Below are 18,865 nucleotides of genomic sequence, written 5' to 3' on the forward strand. Positions count from 1 at the left end.
AAACAATACCTGTTAATTGCTCACAAGTTGGAAATAAAAGCAGTTCACATGGAAAGCATTATGAAGTTGGTGCCGAAGTTTAGAGTGTTTGGTTTGCCCTGGAATTAATTAAGTGGATAAGAGATAGCAGTAGTGTTTTATTAGGCTTGATTCCTATGATGCATCCACATGCAGTCAGGAGGTTTCCTGAGAAGCCTTAAATTATAAAGATACCCAGGTGGGAAGGTTAGATGGAAAGATGCACGCTAAAACAAACAAGCAAAATGTTAGTTGCAGTGTCTAGGTGATGGAGCGTAAGTGGTAAATAACTTCTTTCAACTTTTTTTGTGTTTGAACGTTTCCACAAGGAAAGGTAGGGAGAGGAAAGCCTCTGAAAGTGCTGGTTAGGTTGACTCTCTTTACACTCACATGACTGCAGTTGGGTGTGGCTCAGCTGCTCTTCTAACAGCATTACATATAATAACTAGGTGACACCATTGGCGGCCTGAAATCCGAGCTTTAATTTTGTTTGTGTCTTCTTAAAAATGAAGCCTGTGCTACTGAATTACATGTGGGAACACTTTTTAGTGAACACCGTTATAGAGAAGTGTGATATGTTATTGCTATTTTTACTCACGTAAGTATATTTTTGAGACATTTTCTGGCCTCTAAAATGGGGTGATTTCCTCAGCACTGTAAGGTTGAATCCGAGGCAGCACCAGCCCTAATTTGCAGTGTATTCTTCCTTGGAAAGCACTGTTCTCTGTACCTTTTCACACACTTCTGCCATAGTCTAGACTAAGTTTGTAATAAAATGCATGCATTTAAATTGTGATTGACATGCTTCTTTTAAAGTTTTAGTGCTGATTATAGCAGCATCTGGTATATGGTAAATAATAAATACTAAGTGAATGAGGGGAAGTTTAGTGGAAATAGTAAGGGGAATCCCTCCTCCTTTTCCTGTTGGGGACTTTTTATTGGTTCTATTTGAGATTGAATTTTTTTGAGTGATGCATAAATTGTTTGTAGGTTTAATACTCTTCTGTTCCAAAATAGTGTAGAAATATTTTAGGAAGATTTTTGTATGCAAACTATTTATAGATTATAACCAAGTAAAAATAAGCAGTACAGAGCAGCCCCCTCTGCAAAAACGGGGCATCGATGCCTCGAGGTGTTGCTGCCATTGTAGGAAAAGACGCGGTTTCGTTACCTACTGGTTTGGTGGGCCCTGTCTTGTTGGTTTGTCCTGAGATTAATAAAGGCTGAGTTTCTGTCTTCCTGACTAAGCTTCAGCAGACCACGGGTGGAGGGGACATGAGAGGTAGGGTCATGTTGTTTTCCTTACAAAAAGAAATAACAGAGCTTTTTTTTCTTACCTAGGAAAAAGGCTCAGAGCAAAAAAGTAAACTAATTTGAAGGTTCTGGCATAGGGAAGATATTTAGGTGCCTGACTTCTTTGAACTCTTTGACCTTGTGATCTACACAGGTGCTAAACAAAAATTGTCTTGACTAAAAGATAGGAGCTAATTTTTAACAGAATATTAAACATTTTGTTTAGCCAAATTAACATTTAAATGTTGATTGAATCATTACTAAAATCCTACTAATCTAATATTTTGTTTTTCAGTTTTTTGATTACAGTTTACATTCAGTCTTATTTTTATTGGTTTCAGGTGTATAGCATAGTGGTGAGACAGTCACACACTTTACAGAGTGCCCCCCGATATTTCCAGTACCCACCTGGTACCATGCATGGTTATTACAGTGATACTGACTATTTCCCATGCTGCCCTTCACATCCCCGTGACCAGTTTACAACCACCAGTCTGTGCTTCTTACTCCACCTTTTTCTTCCAGTGCCCCAACGCCCTCCCCTTTGGCAACCGTCAGTCTGTTCTTTGGGTCTAGGAGTCTGTTTCCCTTTTGTTAATTCATTTCTATTGTTCTTTAGGTTCCAGGTGTAAGTGAAATCATATGGTGTTTGTCTTTCTCTGACTGACTGGCTTCACTTAGCCTAATACCCTCTAGGTCCATCCATGCTGTCCCAAATGATACGATTTCATCCTTTTTTTTTTTTTAATCTGAGTAACATTCTATTGTATGTATGTGCTGCAGCTTTGTTACCCACTAGCCTGCTGATGGGCACTTGGGTTGCTTCCCCAGTGTGGCTATTGTAAATAACACTGCAGTGAACACAGGGGTGCTTACATTTTCAAATTAGTGTTTTGGATTTCTTCAGCTATATTCCCAGAAGTGGAATCGCTGGATCATGAAGCAGTTCCATTATTAAATTTTTGAGAAGTCTCCATGCTAGTTTCCATAGTGGCTATACCAGTCTGCATTCCCACCCACAGTGCACGAGGGCTCCCTTTGCTCTGTGTCCTGGCCAACACTTTTTTGTTGATTTATTGATGACAGCCATTCTGACAGGTGTGAGGTGCTACTTCATCGTGGTTTTAATTTGCATTTCTCTGATGATTAGTGATGTTGAGCATCTTTTCATGTTTATTGTTCATCTGTATGTCTGCTTTGGAGATGACTTTATTTGAAAATCAGAATCACTCAGCCAGAAATGAAGGAAGGCCACGGGACTGGACAACTTTGGCCTGTAACTTGGAAAGGGAGATACTTGGTTCCACTTTATAGCTAGCACCATATTTTGTGTGCTGTGTCATCACAGTGTTCTTGTGCAAACATGCCATGAGTCTCCGTTCTTTTCCTTTTTGGTAAAGTATGCTGACAGTTTCTTACACATCATTAGATTTCTACAATGCAAGTTCTTCTGAAAGGAAGAGTCAGCAGGTGCTATCAGATGAAACAGTCATTTCCAGATACTGGTCAGAATGATACTTTTAACTAGGTGTTCTGTAAGACATGAATCATTTTCTCGATGAAGAAAATATGTCTCTCTCTTGATCATCATCTTAAAACCCTGGTGATAGTTCTGTGACATCACTACCATTACTCTAACTATATATAGACATTGACAGAAGAGAGTAGTCCAAGAAGCTCTTTCAAGAACATTGAGTCTCCTTAATGCTGTTGACAGGAATAGAAAATGTAGAGCGACAGGAAGGGTTTAGGTTACCAACACCTTTCTTGATTCAGCAGATTTCTTTGAGCTTGCAGCTTTTATTTAGAATATGAGGAGAGAATGGAATGCATGCAAAAGAGATCAAGTTAGCGCTGTATCTCTTAATGCTTACCAGGGGCTGGAAATGGACGGGGAAAAGAATCGACAAGACTTTGTACTAAAGCAACAGTTTTAATCTTTCCTTTGGAGATACCCAAACAGAGGGGACCGTAGACATTGCAGGGGAGGACCTGTGGCACGTGCAGAGCAGGGTCAGCAGACTTCCTCTGTAAAGAGCCGGAGAGTAAATATTTTAGGGCTTCATGGTCTGGGTGTTCTCTTTCTCAGCTACTCAACTTTGTGTTTGTTGTGTGAAAGAAGATGTAGAGGATATGTAAATGAATGAACGTGGCTCTACTCCAATAAAACTTTATGTGGACACTAAAATTTGGATTTCTCATCATTTCCTCATGCCACAAAATATTTTTCTTTTGATTCCCCCCCTCCCACCCCAGGGATTTGAAACTGAAAACCATTCTTAGCTCACAGGCCATACAAAAATAGGTAACTGGCTGTCGTTTGCTAAGCCCTAAATCAGTTAGTGAGACTGCTAGCCAATAAAGAATATAACACAGCAGTGGAGTATCATATCTGTCCCACGGCCTCGTGTGCTTTTTAAGCCCTCCTTCACACCAAGATGAGTTGAAACTGTAAAATTTGCTCTGTGTTTGAGGAGAGATGAGGACATTGGAGTAGTGGGATGAGAGGGTGTGCTGCGAAGACTCACTGGAGTGAGAGCAGCAGCGTGCCCGTGAAGTCAGCGTGCACACGGAGTCAGAGCCGTGAGGGCCAGCAGGCACAGGGCTTTGAACCCAGAAGTAGGAAGAGTGCAGTAAGTAGTCTGTGAGGGTGTCTTCGGGATGTAAGCGCAAGCTTTGAAGCTTTTAAGTCCTCAGGATCCAGTGGTGTCATTTCATAGAATTTCTTATAATGACGTCTGAGAATGTTCCTACTTACAAGCACAGAAGAAAATAAAATGAAAGAACCTTTAAAGAGACTGGATATGTTTTATTGGCTCTTGCTGCAACAGATCTTTTGTACCCGTTATTCAGAGACAAGCTTAAGTGAGGAGAGCATGGCTACTTAATTCAGACAACTTTTTTTAGGATTTAGTATTGGCAAGATATTTAGAAACATTGCAAAATACAAAATGTTTTCAGGTTTTTGAATCAGAAACGTAGGTTGGGATTTTGCCAAGCCTCATGCAGCATGGTGAGGATGCTTCTGCAGTGCTTTGGACTCTTCCATCTTAGAACAGGTGAAAAAAAATGAAGTAGTTGAAGTTCCCCGTCAAGGAAACAGCTAATCTTAAAAAGAAGAGACATTTTTCTTGAACCAGATAAATCAAATTTGATGATTATGTGAGAGAAAAACAGCCTGAGAAGAGGCAGATGCAATTGTGAGCAATAGCTCAGAAAATGGAGCTTGGTGGATGGAAATCCATGGGGCAAAAGTTTTGTTGCAGTGAGTTCAAATGGAGTTTGTTTTTATATCTTCCTTTTTGAAAGTAAGCTTTGTTGTATATGCTTGATGTGAAGGAAGACATTAAATTTAGAAAATACAACTTTGTCATGATGATTTTTCTCCCTGCTCATGGATTTTTGTTTGCTGCTTTGTAACTGGGAGAAAAAACTTGAGAGATGCTAGATGTCATAAAGCTGGATAGTGTTATAAAAACTGATAGTTGATGAAATTTGGAAATGGAATTAGTTGGTAAATTTGTAAATTTATGTCATTTGGTATAACAAGAAAGGTTGTGATTATGACCCTTAATAACTTTCTAATGCTAAACTAACAAAGTGACTTTAAATATTTTTATAAGTACTTTGAAATATGAATAAAAGAACTCTTCTTAATAAACCTTCTCCTGTGACCTAACCATGAACTTCATGTTTCCGATTGGCTGATGGAATCAGGGAAACTTTGGGTTTGGAACCGGAAGAAGAGTGGGCGGTGCTTTGTGTGTGACTGCAGCTGATGGGTGGTCTCCGTTTGTTCTCTGTGCTTTCAGTGAGACCAGCAGCGTGTGCAGCAGCAGTGACCCGGGCCTCTTCACGAACGACGAAGGACGGCAAGGTAACCCAGCCCCAGCCCAGCCCCAGCCCCGGGAAGGTCTGAATGGGTACAGGCGCGGGTCGCTGAGAGTGTGAGGGCTGTCTGTAGCAGTGGTCCTCGAACTTGAGGGCACGTAAGAGCCATTGGGTAACTGTTAGAACCGCAAATTCCCAAACTCCTAGACATCAAATAGGTCTAGTGTTTGCCCCTGGAATCTGCATTTTTCACAAGCACCTACTGTGTGTTTTATGCAGACAGTTCAGACTTTGAGATTCATTGATCTAGGGGGTCGTGGGTTCAAGGATGGGACTTTGGGAAGTTGCTTTTGACTAGAACCAAAAATATCCTCATGTGTTACTCTTTCTTTTGGATGTTAAGGCATTCTTATTTTCACATAGGGAGAATTTATTTTTATAATCTTATTTATAAATAGTCACAGTGTTCCGGGTGAATATCTTATAGAAAACATCTTTCTAAAGTTAAAATTCCTGAAGTTTAGCGTAGAACACGATGAATGAAGCTGGTGTATGTTAACTATCTGTCTTTTATTTTTACTCCCTAAACAGTAATTTGAAACTTGGTTCTTGTCCTGTACACTTACTCAGGGCCACACTAATTGTGTACAAACAAGAATTTCATATAGCTCCTTTGGACTAGTTTTCTTCCTCTGAATAAGGGATTTATTTGTAGGTCTCTAACGTCCTTCCTAGCTCTGAAATCAGTGATCTTACTGGCAGGGTGAGGTGATTGAAGGGTGGAGGTGCGGTTGCTGGGTGTCTTGGTTGATATGGAGTGGTCCCTAGTAACGGAAGGGATCCTGGGGCTGTGAGACTCAGGCCCCAGTCCTGCTTTTGGAGAGACCATGGAGTGGGTGGCGTCTCCCCATGCCTCAGAGCTGTGGGCGAGGGTGGTGGTGTTAAGCTTCCCCCTACGTGGAGGTTGTGAGTACGTTTCTGTTCCTTTCTGATTCTGAGGGAGCTTTGTGCCAGTTGGGGTTGTGTGTGTGTGTGTGTGTGTGTGTGTGTTCCCTGGTAGGTCGTAGCCAGGGTCTGGTCTTATCTTGTGCCAGAAAAGTCCGGTCGTCTTTCCGTGAATGAGCTGGTACATACTGTTCAGAATTATTCTTTTTCTTTGCTTTTACTGAATGCTACGAAGTATCATAATATATCTACCTCTTAAAAGGTCATGATGCATAATTAATTATGCAGAGGTACAAGAAAGTGTGGGCCAATTACAACACGTTGTTTTGGGCCTTTGGAAAACCTTTCCGCTGGTAAGGAATCCTTGGGTTATCATGAAAGATTGTGGGATATTCTGTAGCCCGAGCTTTCTTTTTTGTCTGTCTCTCAGCTTCACACATTCTGGTGATACTTTAGAGGCTTAGAGTTCTACCACATGTTCTTTCCTGCTTCCGTGGCTCTGTTACCCTGGCCTCCACCTGAATCTCATCCTCACTGTTCCTTGAATGGCTGCTTGTCCAAGACACACTTCTCCTTTTTCCTCCCTGGGGCTTATTTAAGGGCTGCATCAGTGGGTTTTTTCCTCTCAGGGGTTTGGCCAATAGGAGGCATCAGCAGAAGAATGGAGGGAGGGAGGGAGGGAGGCAGGTGAATGAGACTGGGTGGAGTGGTCCAGTTTTCATTAAGACAGTACTGTTTAACAACGCCAACATTTCAGTGGCTTTTCACTTTTATTTCCTACTGTGGGGCTGGGGGTCAGCTGAGGTTCAGTTGCTCTGGCTCAGCGGGTGTCCAGGCTTCAAGTTAGGTTTGTGTCTGCTCAGTGCATCTTATTCTGGGCACTAGGCTAAAGAGGCACTGGCCGTATATGTCTCAGGGTCTGCTTATGGTGGAGGACTTGAGTGCCAAGTGACCAAGCCCCACTGTGCATGAATATTTAAAGCTTCTGCTTCAATCACATTCGTTAATGTTCTCCTACCTAAGGCAGGTCATATGACCAAGGCCAGTGCCTGTGGGGTGAGGAAGTGTGCTCTGCCTCTGGGGGAGGGCTCTGTGGAACCCTCTGGCAAAGGGCAGGGGCGCATCATTCTGTCACAGGGAGGGAGGGAGGGAGGGAGGGAGGCAGGGAGGCAGTGATGGTGAGGTGGGAACGCTAATGCAGTCCAGCATTCTGGAGTCCAGCTCACCCCCCCACCCCCTTTCTGTGGCACTGCCGGTTGGCTGTGGTTGTGTCCTGCTGAAGGCCCCGCTCCTGCTGGGCAGCCTCTCCGTGACCCCAGCTCCCTCCTTGGGCTCTGACAGCCATTTTTTCCCCATGCTGCTTCAGGTTTAGTGACTTCGAAGGCTCCTCGCTGTGCGGGCTGGGTGGGTGGGGGGTGGCTCCCCCTGCCTTACTGGTTTCTGTTTCTCAACACACTCTGCACCTCTGTGGACCGTCACTTCATAGGTCTCAGGGACCCCATTTACCCGCGCACGAGGTTCCCAAGGGGCTCCGACTGGCGCTCTCACTGTAGGCGCCCTCCCCTAGGGCCCTTCCTCTCTTCTTCCCCGTGCTTGCTGTTTTCTTACCACGTACCGTATTACGTTGTCGTTTGTAGTTGTGTGTCTTTTCCATTGAAGTTTTTCAAAGACGGAAAATTTAAAGAAAATTATTTGCAACCACAATAGGTAACACGTTGCCTGGCACATAGTGAGCCCTTAATAAATAATTATTGGGAAGCCCTGTTGAAGGGAAAATACCCTTTTTACCCTCAAACAGAGTTATATATTGAACCTCAAATTGTAAAACAGCTAAACCTGTTTTGTCTTAACCGAAGGAGTGGGACGCCAGAGCCTGGCCCTCGCAGCCTCTCCCTGGTTCCCTGGCAGCACAGCACTCTGTTGGGGAGCTCCTGTGTGGGGCCCCTTGAGCCGCCAGGCTGACGACTGCGGGTCTAGGTGGTCTCGCAAGGTTGCTTCCCGCTCAGTGAGTCTCTTTTTGTGTTATCAGAAGTCTCGAGTGAATAATGCTGGAGAACCAAAAAGAATTCCACGATAGTTTGCCATTTGTCATCAGAAAGCATGGTCTAGGTAAATACACTGTTTTTATCCGTGGCCTAAAGAATGCTTATGAATAAGAGAGGAGTTAATATATTGACATTCAGAGAAGCTGATTACAGTTGATTCTAGTGCCCATCTTTAATTCATCTGGATACATTGTTTGATGAGAGGCTTTTAGAGTAGTGGTTCTCACATTGCGGATCCCCAGACCATCTGCACCCTAGTGGCATCACTGGGGCACTTGTCAGAAGTGCACATTTTCTGTCCCGCCCAGACTGCACTCGGAAACTTTGGGGGTAGGCCCCAGTAGTCTGTATTTCAACAACACCCCCCTCATCTTCTGCTGCACGCTAACAGTTGAGAACCACTGTGCAGGAGAAAGAGCTGCTGGTGGTGTGTTTTTTAAGAGACCACTTTAACTTGTTTGCTGGCAACATCCGCTGCTGTTCACCAGTGTGCAGCTTGCGTTTCCCCGTTTGGTGATCTCCGCAGTGACTGAAGAGCTCTCGTGTCCCTGGGGGTAGTAGCCCCTGAAGCTGACACCTCATGTGATTAGCGCGTCCCAAGCAGCTTCCCGGGACCCAGGACACATTAGAGAATGAATGCCCTGTGAACTTTTTAGATGTTCTCGAAATAATTTCCTTCATCCTTGCTTTTTGAAAGGCTGGGGGGGTGGTGACAGCAGACATAAAGTTATCTATCTTACACTTTGTTGGCAGGAATAATAGTGGAAACTGAGGTGGTATTATTTTAGCCAATAGAAAGAAGTTCGGACCAAGAGACTGGATGTATGAACCCAGTCTTGACTTTGTCGTCATTGAAGAGGATAGCCTTGGGCAGATGATGTAACTTCTTGACATCAACTGTGGGGAATATTATTTTTCTCTGGTTAGTTTTTTCTTGGTAGCTTGTATTGCTAGTGTCAAGATGACTTTCTGTCCCATCAGTGAGGTACCAAGGGAAAAACAAGGTATGAGTCTATTTCCTGTATTCACCTATTATGAGAAATGGAAATGTAATAAGAAATCCCCCCAGGAACAGCTAGTTTTGTGTTGAGAAACATTTGTGGGCTTTCAATCCCTAAGTTCATTTATACTGCTGAGAATAGTGTATGGGAGGCAGTTTATTTTTGTGGTAAAGGCTTTGGAGTTAATCAGGCTTTGAGTTCAAATCCTGGCTTCATCATATACTACCTTGATCTTGACTTCTTTGGGCTTTAGTTGCCTCATTTGTAAGTTGGAGCTAGTGTACGGTTTGGAAGAGATAACATATATATAGATTTGTTAGCGTGTTTCCTGGTAGGTGGTAAGGGTTTAGGGAATGGTAGCTTTATTTTTGTACTGTTAAAAGCAATCCAGCATCACACATTATGAAATTTATGTGAAACTCTTTTGGTGTCCCAGTTTTCATCATAATATGGATCAACAAGAAGGATCAAAACAGGTTTTTATACTTTGACTTTATTTGAAAGTGTACTTAAGCCTGTAGCACCGAGAAGTCATCCTCCCGATAGAGGGAGCTGAAATTCCAGCCTATGAAAACGGTCTCTTTACTCTAGGGGATGACGAGCAGAGTGACTGGTTCTATGAAGGAGAATGTGTCCCAGGATTCACCGTCCCCAACCTTCTGCCCAAGTGGGCTCCCGATCATCGCGCTGAGGTGGAAAGGATGGACTCTGGACTGGACAAGCGGTCAGATCCCACGTTTCTGCTGCCTTCTCGGCCAGCTCAGAGGGGTAAGTTCTGAGGAGACCAAATCCACACCTTCACGGCTGTCTCTGGGGGGAACCATCCCATGGCATACATACTCTTCTTCCTCTGAGCACACACGCACTGTCTGAGTTTTGGAGCTAGTCCAGGGATTTTCCTAGAGGATTCAAGGGTGAGTCTCAAAGCGTGAGGTTCTCTCCTAAGTCAGTCCCTGGAGACTCAGCTTATGTATCAGCAGGGCGTTCCTCCAGCTCATCCGTTGCCCTGTGTGCCCATGTAGGAGCCCGCTGTGCCTGTTTGTCCTTCTGTGGCTGCTGGGCTTTTCAGTGCTCCAGGTAGCTGGAAGCCTTGGGTCTTGGGAGAGAACAGATTTCAGTAAGAACGTTCACTTACAAGTTACAGTGGACGCTTTGAATGGATGATTTAAAAATATTCTTTAAAAATTTTAATGCTTCCCTGGCTGGTGTGGCTCAGTGGGTTGGGCTGCAAACTGAAAGGTCACAGGTTTCGGTTCCTGGTCAGGACACTTACCTGGAGTGCCGGCCAGGTCCCTGGGTGGGGCGTGTGAGAGGCAGCCGATCCATGTTTCTCTCCCTCTCTCCCTCCTTTCCCCTCTCTCTAAAAATAAATAAAATCTTAAGTAATTTTAATAATTCTATTATTGCGGACTTTAACACAAACATATATCCCTTTGCTTTTCCTTCACTGACGATAGCCGGGCGGGGTGGGAAGAGCCTAGGACAGGGCGAAAGAAATGTGGTAATGCTCTCTGGGAGTGCCTGCCTCGCTCTGACTGTGACAGGCACTCATTTCCTTGGGATGTCAGGGTCATTTAAGGTTTTGTGACATGGAACAAAGCTGTTTCAGGGGTTTCTTTTAGCTCTGTAAAAAATTTATAGGATTCCCAATAATCAATGATTATCCAGTCAGTCAGTTATCTAGTATTTGTTGAGCATCGGTTGGTGGTCTGAATTTCGCCCAGAGCTGTGAACTCCCGTAGCATTTTGTTGGAGGGAATCTGAGTGATGGAAGGTCTTCTCAGAGGAGTTGGTTCTCGGTAAAGACTACTCTCTGGCTAGTCACGCTGTTTGCTACCTTAATAATGTTTATGGAGCGTTTCAGTGACCGTGTCTGAAAGCTCTTTATGGACTAGTTAAAACACACACAAATAAGCAAGAGTAGGAAGAAGAAGAAGAAACTCAAAATGGCCTGTAACCGCACATCCAGAGACAGCGTCATTGGGAGCATCTTGGTGTGTCCTTCCAGCCGTCTTTTCTGTGTGCAGAACACACGCAGCGGCTGGAACAGCGTGACTAGATTATACAGGCTATTTCTACCGTTATTGCATGGAGTAGAATGGTTTTGAGTAATAACTAGTCGTTAACTTATAATTAGAAATTGTTGACTATACCTTATATTTGTTTAGTTTTCTTCAGTTTACTAGTACCTTCCATGTGCTAGTCCAGTTTGGTTTCAGAACACCCCTACGCGATAGGACTGAGCGAGAGGCGACCCCTCTCCTGCGGAGAAGGATGCCTCCGTCACAGGTGAACGACACGCCTGCTCTCACCCCGCTGACAGCAAAGACCTGGGAATAATGAATCCTTGACAAGTAGCCTAGTGACACCGGTTTGAGGGTCAGTCTAGTAGATCCTGGGTGGCAAGGCATCTGGGGTGCTAGTGGCATGTCATCGCTAACGAATCTTGCGCATTTAGTTACTGAGGACTTTCTGTTTTTAGGGTACCACGCCCGCTTGAATCGCCTGCCGGGAGCCGCAGCCCGATGCCTCAGAAAGGGACGAAGAAGGCTCGTGGGGAAGGTGATGGCTCTTCTCATTTGCCAGGCTCCGTGGGAGCGTACTGCCTCCCGTGGGACCTGTGTACCTTCTTGGCAGCCAGAGGCGCCGCAGGACACCTGGAGTTCATTGAGCCAGCTGGAAGATTTTGCAAGTTCTTAAGAGGGAACATCATGTAGCATATGAGTAGATACACACATAAAGGATGAAGCTTAGTCCATACGGAAGTTCCGACAAAGCGGACGCTGCCGTGGCAGTATCTGTTGTCTATAAATCTGTAGGCCTGGTCTCTTGTCTCTTCTGTCCGTTTGATTAATCTTATTATTATATAAATTAAAGTACTCTTGGCTTCTTTATGACTCCTTCTGGGTTCATGGATGCTTCTTCTGTCCTATCTTTGGTCTTTTATTCTAGAATTCATTAAAACAGAAAAAACTGGGAAAAACCTTGTTACCAAATTTCAAAACTGCCTCACTGCCAGTGGAATATATACCACTTACTCAGTTCTGCCTTTCCCAAGGGTTGTGCTGGGCACTCAGCTCATTTAACCCTGCCTACGACCTTGTGAAAAAGGTGCTATTCCCCTTTAGCCGGTGAGAAAAACTTGGGTTCAAAGAAGCTCAGTGATGTCTGATGTTATCCAGTTATGAGTGGCAGAGCAGAGAGTAAACCCAGGTCTACTGTTTTTAATTTAAATTTTAACAATTATTTATTTTTTACTTTAGCTTTGAGATGGAATATATAGGTTCAGGTTGGGGCTCATACTCAGAGAAGATGGTGGTGGGCCAAGAGTGAGGGCGGAGAGCATTTTAGAGCACTTGATTGCTTGGTTTACTCAATAGGCACTGAGTGCCTACCGTGGGGCGGGCTCTGTGCTCCGCCGGGTTTGTGGTGTTTGTGGTGGTCGGGGCCACAGTCTGCCTGCCCTCAGAGAGCTACTGTTTTATAATTTAATTAGGGCACTGGTTTTTTTTGAAGTTTTAGTCATGCAAAAGAAGTGAGGCTCTTTATTTCCAGATGAACTTAGTTTCTTTTTATCTTTAAATTCAATTTCAAATGTCTAATTAGAAAGACATTTGATTATTGAAAGAGTGATGCCTCCTTCTTTTGGATCACTTGTTTTCCCGACAGTAAGAAGCTGCACTTGCTCTTCTGGGTGTGTATTCGTGACAGCCAGCAGGGTGGGAGTGGGTGTGGGGTGGAGGGGAGCAGGAGGTTGGGAGTGGGAAACAGCAATGGTTTGATTTTTTTCCCCTCTTTATTTGTTCAGCTTGACAGTGTTCTTTGTACCTCCTACCTTACTGGCTTCCGGCTCCTATAGAATAGGAACCTTCCACTTCTGTGGAAGTAAATCAGCTTACCTTGAAGGCTCCCTTTAGCTTGCCTGGAAGAAGCTAGGACCTATTGGGCATCTCTAATGATTTCAAATGAATAGAATAATATTTACTTGTTTAATTCATCTTCATCACCTTAAAGGGGTGTTTGTCATTTTTAGCAGAGGTCACTGTTCTATCCTCCTTTCCCCCCTCCCCCACCTTTCTTCTCTTTTTCTAAATTGTAATCATAAATAATGAGTTTTATTCACAGCTCTCTGCCAGCGAGCTGCTAATTACACAAAGTACTGCTTGTAATTTACACAGTAATAAACTGTAAATTTAAACATTACGGCACTTTAAGTTAATAATTTTTCTGCTGTAACAAATAGCTCATTTTTCACCCATCTTTTCCCTGGGCCCCACTACCGTGGCTTTGTCTGTGACCGAGAGGCACAGGCGTAAGGGATGAAGGATGTGAGGAATGCAGTATGTGAAACCTTTTCATTGAGCTCCACTCCTGCCCAGAATCTGACCTCAAATTAATGTTTCTGTAGCCAGTTTCAAATGTGTTACCCTAATGTTTAAGCTAATTATACACACAGATGAATGCAGATAATAATATTTACCCAGAAACAAATGTGTGTGAGTCACAGGCTTGACATTCTCGACACTCACGCCTGTGACTTACACTCCCCCATCTCCACACGCACCGACGCCGCGCACAGCCCTCATTCACACACGCACCGTTGCTGTGCTTCCCCAGGGGCCGAGGCGGGCACTCGCCGTAAATGCGCTCACAGTGGACGAAGGGCGAGCGCCTCCTGTCAGTCTCCGATTTTTTGGAGATGATTAGTTCTGAATTGCTTGTGGTGTTACGGTAACATTTCATATTGCAATCTCGAGAACCCCAAATCTACAAACTTAATTTGTGCGAACTACTACTTTTACTTAAAAGATGACATTTAACAGACGAAGTATGGGGCGGCAGTTTTTGTAAGTTGCAGAAGTCCTCTGACATGTATGTGTTCACCCAGGAGGTGTTCCGGTGTCAGCAGCGAGGACTCTGTGAACGCCTCATTGCGAAGCCTGTCGGGCTGCAATCAGACGATTCTGGAGGCTCGGTGTGCTGCTAGCTTCGTACAGATTAGCTGTTGTCGGGTTGCTTTACAGAAGTGTTTCTATTTCTATATACCTTAGTAACTCCAGGAGGTATTACTATGAGTAAAGCACTATATACATTACACAATATTTAAAATGACGTTTTTTGGAGTACTGGAGAAAAGTAAGTCTAGGGTAACATGAAATGCTTCTAAGTTAGATTCCCATAAAAAGAAATACAGTTGCTGTTGGATTTTAAGATTGACATTTGACATGCGCCTTTGGGGTTGCTGGCACTGTTACGGGAAAGTGTGCACTTGATTGACGGGTTGTGCTTCCTGTATCTGTTCTGTGATTAGCTGACACTCTTGTCTGCCTTGTCTTTTCAGGAGACCAGCATGAGTACTTTGGGCTCTGAGAGGATAGGCCACATCGTTAGTGACTCTCGGCAGAAAGAGTAAGTGTGTATGTATTTACTGGCTGTTCTAGTCTGTTCCTAGGAGGAGGAGCCAGAGGAAGGTGTTGTAAAGGAACCTAGAAATCGGACTTCAGAACTGAAAGAGGGGATCTTAAAGATTTGTCCTTTATAACAGTCAGCATGGCTACTGCCCTAAACTTGAGTGAGAGTGATTAGTTTCTCCTTTCTAAAGTAGTTTTTATGTTGTTGCTTTTTATATTTATAGGTGCTATATTATAAAAGTAGCCCCCAATAAAAATGTTATATTTTTCTGTCTCTTAATTTTTTTGTTCAAAATGGTTGATAGTCTCTACATTTTCTTATATTCTCTTCCCATTTTGAGACCTCTGTATAGAGAAATATCTTTTTGTCCTAACTACTGTGGTAAGTAGAGCTAAAAAGCCTGTTTGTAGCTTTGGGGAAATCATTCCACCCCTTCTTGTACAGTCTGGTCCCCTGCCATGATTGGCTTTTCCATGTCTCCTTGCCGAATACATGTCACAGTCAGTCCCAGTTCTGATCCTCTACCTCTCCAGTCTGGGCAGACTTTTAATTCACAAAACAGACAAGGTGTATGTGCAGTTCATGCCCTTGTTGAGCTGGGGGTCCTTCTGTCACTGCACAGCCGAGAGTGCATCGGTGTGACCTTTGGTTTACCGGTAGAGCGTGAGGTCTTTTACATGCCGTTACGAGGCTTGTTCCTTTGAAGAGTTACTTTCTGCAAAAAACTTTGTACACAGTTAATGCCTCTTTCCTTTTCTCCTCCAATTCCATCTTTTCCCATTTCTTTCCTTGTATTCAGTTCATTATGCCAACAACTTTCGGTCTTCTCCTGCCTGTAATTTTCCTGCCACTTCCTTTATTGTTTTCTTTACTGTCATTCTCTTCCTCTCTTTAGCTTCTGGTTACCATCAGCTGGCAAAAGGGAACGAAATCAGGTAAGGTCTTTTCTTTATTATCTTTATTTTATCATTTGATTTCCTTTTCTTTAGAAAGAATAAAGTGTTGGCTTCTGGTTTTCCTCACGTTTCTGCTTGTGCACATGAGGTAAGGCTTCTGCTGTCTATGTTTTTCTGATTTTCTTGGAGGCCCGTCTCGCAAGGACAGCTATCCACCGATAAGAACTTTAGGTTCAGCTGTGATCTTTAGTTTATTACCAACACGTATTTCACAGGAACCCCATTTTTATTTTAGTTTTAAACTTTGCAGTAAGAAATCAGAGTGAACCTCGTCTGCTGTGGTTTACAATTTCAATGTCAGAGCCTTGTGCTGAGAAGTACAGTGTGGACGCCCACACACATGAAACGGAAGGAGGAAGTGCCGCTCTGAGTGACGTGGGGTTGAGGCCTTGGAGCCTTGTCCTCCTGGTCTTGTCCCTAGCTACCCCCCGAGGGGGCCCTTGGAACATCGAGTCCTTTGTAAGGGTCGTAATTTAAAAATTACGGCAGTGGCTAGTGTTCCTTTGTTTAAACCTTTGGATTTTGGAAGGGAGAGGTTGCCCTATCTTGGTGATTCATTATAGGGTAGAAGTAATTGTTACAGCAAACTTGTTATTCCCAGAACTAGAGTAAGGACGAGGCTGAGGGGGGATGACTGACGTAGAAAGAGCAGGCGGCAGGCAGAGACGGCATCTGGGGGAACCCTGAGCCAGAGCGCTCATCACGTTCGTGTTGGAGACCTGACGGCAGCAGGGGACCTTTAAGGGTCACCCTGTCCTTCATTTCCAGTGAGGGATTAACTGTTTGTCCAAGGCCGTAGAGCTTCCGACACGGAGAACAGTTCCGTGACTTGTATTCTTTTTCTTAAAGATTTTACTTATTTATTTTTAGAGAGTGGGGGAGGAGGGAGAAATAGAGGGAGAAAAAAACCCTGATCAATTGCCTCTCACACACAATTGAGATCCCCTAACTGGGCACCCGGCCCACAACCCAGAAATGTGTCCCGACAGGAATCAAACCGGTGACCTTTTGGTTCTCAAGCCGGCTCTCAACCCGCTGGGCCACACAGCCATCCTACTTTGTACTCCTTTAAGTTCTTTTGAAATTACCACTTGGAGCTCTTTCAGCCTGAACATATATTTAGTTCTGAAATTTGGGGGGAGGTTTATTTATAGTGGAAAAAATCCAAAGAGAGCCAGCAAACATGAAGTGGGGTGCTTTTATGTATAGCATCTCCTTTGTTCCCCACAACCTCCTTTTGAGGTCCACAGAGGTTTCGCAGATGAGAAAGTGAAATCTCTTAATAAGCTTGAAGTAATGTTTCATTCAGTCTTCATGATAATTCTGTAAAATAGTGAAGACATTCAGTGACACATCCATTTCACAGGTAGGGATAGTGAAGCTCAAAGAGATGATGTTGTTTTTAATACATGGCAACTCGGTGGTGGACTGGAACTGAATGTTGGTTATTCTGATTCTTAGTGTAGTTCCGTTTTCACTACACTCTGCTGCTGGTATGTGCCAGCAGCCATTCACTGGGGACATTGGCCAGGGTAGGGAAATGAAAAGGAAATTTCACGTAGGAAATGAAAGCAGAAATTTCTCTGCTTCACCACAAAGGCTGATGCTCAGCAGGCCCACGTTTCCATATGTCAGTTATGAAGCCCAGCTGACCCTGACCACCAGGGATTTGAACTGTGCAGGTCCACTTATGCACAGATTTTTAAAACTAAACACTGAAACATATTTTCTCTTCATGATTTTCTTAAAATGTTCTAGCTGTTTTGGTAGGCATACAGTATATAAAGCATATAACATACAAAATATGTGGTAACCGACTGACCATGCTTTCAGCAAGGCTCCCTTCCGGTCAACAGTAGGCTGTCGGTAGTCAGGTCTGGGGCAGTGAGACGCTATACGTGGGTGTTCGGCTGTGCTGGGGTTGGCATCCCTGACCACCCCGTGTGTGCAAAGGGTCGCTTGTGCTGTCTTCTGCCATTTGAGTGGTTACTGTTATCAGAAGTTTCTGAAGAAGAGCAGTCCTTTTTCTAGGCGTGGCAGACGAGGTGTGCTAGGGTGTGCCACCGGACACGTGCGGCCTCACTGAATGGTGTCTGTGGGACGGTCAGAGGGGCGCAGTAATCCAGTAGCAGGTTGTCCTGTCAGGTCAGGTCCGTTTCCCACAAGCCTTACTAAAATAGTCTTGTTTTTTTCTGCAGTTTAACCCCCTCTCCCCGCTCTACTCCCTGGACGTTCTCGCTGATGCTTCTCACCGGAGGTGTTCACCAGCACAGTGCTCTGCCAGGTAACTGTCTTCTCGAGGCTGATGCTTCCAGGCAATACCAGTGTCCTTTTTATGACACTTTTTAAATTATAAAGTATGTTTACATGTACTACCCAGTTTGGTCTTTGCAACAACCTTTGGAGGTCAGTGGATGTTTTACAGATGCAGAACGTGAGGCCAAGTGGCAAGGTATCTTTCCTGCAGTCATGTGACGAGTATGTGATTTAAGTTTCAACTGTGACCTAAGGCTTCTGGCTCGTATTTCATATTTCTTCTGCTAGAAGCCCATCTTTGCAGGCCGTTATCGATGGTCCTTGTTACGGTCTGCAAAGCCCTGCATAATCTGCTGCCTGTGTGTGCGGACCCCTTCCAGAGACTTCCCTCCTCCTCTGCACCAGGGAGCTCCACTTCATTCTTCCAGAACACAGCCCTTTCCTGCCTCTGACCTTCCACCTGCTCCCTTTGCTTGGGTTACTGTCTGAGAGCAGTTCCCAGGATCGGCTCCTCCTCCCAGCTTGGGCCACCTCCTCAGGGAGGACCTCTCCGCCGCCATCCTGCTTCAGGGGCCATCTCTCCCACTCTCTGTTTATTATCTGTTTTGTTTTAGAGCTTTAACACCGTCACTAATGACTTTATTGGACTCCCCCTGCCCCCTCTTCCTCCCCCTGCAAGAACAGAAACTTGAACGTGCAGGCACCTGGTCTTGTTCCCTGACACAGCCCTGGCATCTGACCCGCAGTGTCTGGCACTTGCCAGGCATTTAGTATGTATGAGTCAGAATGAGTCCTGAGCCTACATAGCAGAATGATTTTAGCGCCTCTCAGCATACCCTCTCTTAAGTTAGGTGACAGGCATAGTAAATATGGCTTTAATTGTAGCATCCCTAGCAGGGTTATTGTGCCCAAAAGAGCAGTTGATAGGCTGAACCAAAAGACTTTTATTCTTTCTAGCAGCACAAAGAACTTCTTTCCAAGGTCTGAGGGTTGTTTTTTCTTCCTAATACATTTTTAAATGGACATGTTCATAGATTTGGGTTACAGAGTGCACAAAGGAGTTATTCTTTCATGGCTACTATTAGAACTCCCACCGTGGGCTATGACA

The 18,865-nt window shown here is 44.3% G+C and overlaps 1 protein-coding gene across 4 annotated transcripts in view; it reads left to right on the top strand.

Annotated features, from left to right (window-relative positions):
• The window catches only part of GPATCH2L (G-patch domain containing 2 like), a 56,933-nt gene that overhangs the window by 16,388 nt on the left and 21,680 nt on the right, over positions 1–18,865 (top strand). For 2 of the 4 annotated variants that reach the window (XM_028507713.2, XM_036012518.1), the window contains exons 3-8: positions 5,124–5,188; positions 9,725–9,901; positions 11,616–11,695; positions 14,475–14,542; positions 15,441–15,480; positions 17,700–17,785. In XM_028507713.2, the coding sequence (XP_028363514.1) occupies positions 5,124–5,188; positions 9,725–9,901; positions 11,616–11,695; positions 14,475–14,542; positions 15,441–15,480; positions 17,700–17,785 (516 nt within the window). Of the gene's footprint in view, positions 1–5,123; positions 5,189–9,724; positions 9,902–11,615; positions 11,696–14,474; positions 14,543–15,440; positions 15,481–15,534; positions 15,590–17,699; positions 17,786–18,865 lie in introns of all 4 variants that reach the window. The other 2 variants (XM_028507714.2, XM_036012516.1) reach the window with 1 other exon arrangement.

This window comes from Phyllostomus discolor, chromosome 1, assembly GCF_004126475.2.
Source record: "Phyllostomus discolor isolate MPI-MPIP mPhyDis1 chromosome 1, mPhyDis1.pri.v3, whole genome shotgun sequence".
NCBI lineage: Eukaryota > Metazoa > Chordata > Mammalia > Chiroptera > Phyllostomidae > Phyllostomus > Phyllostomus discolor.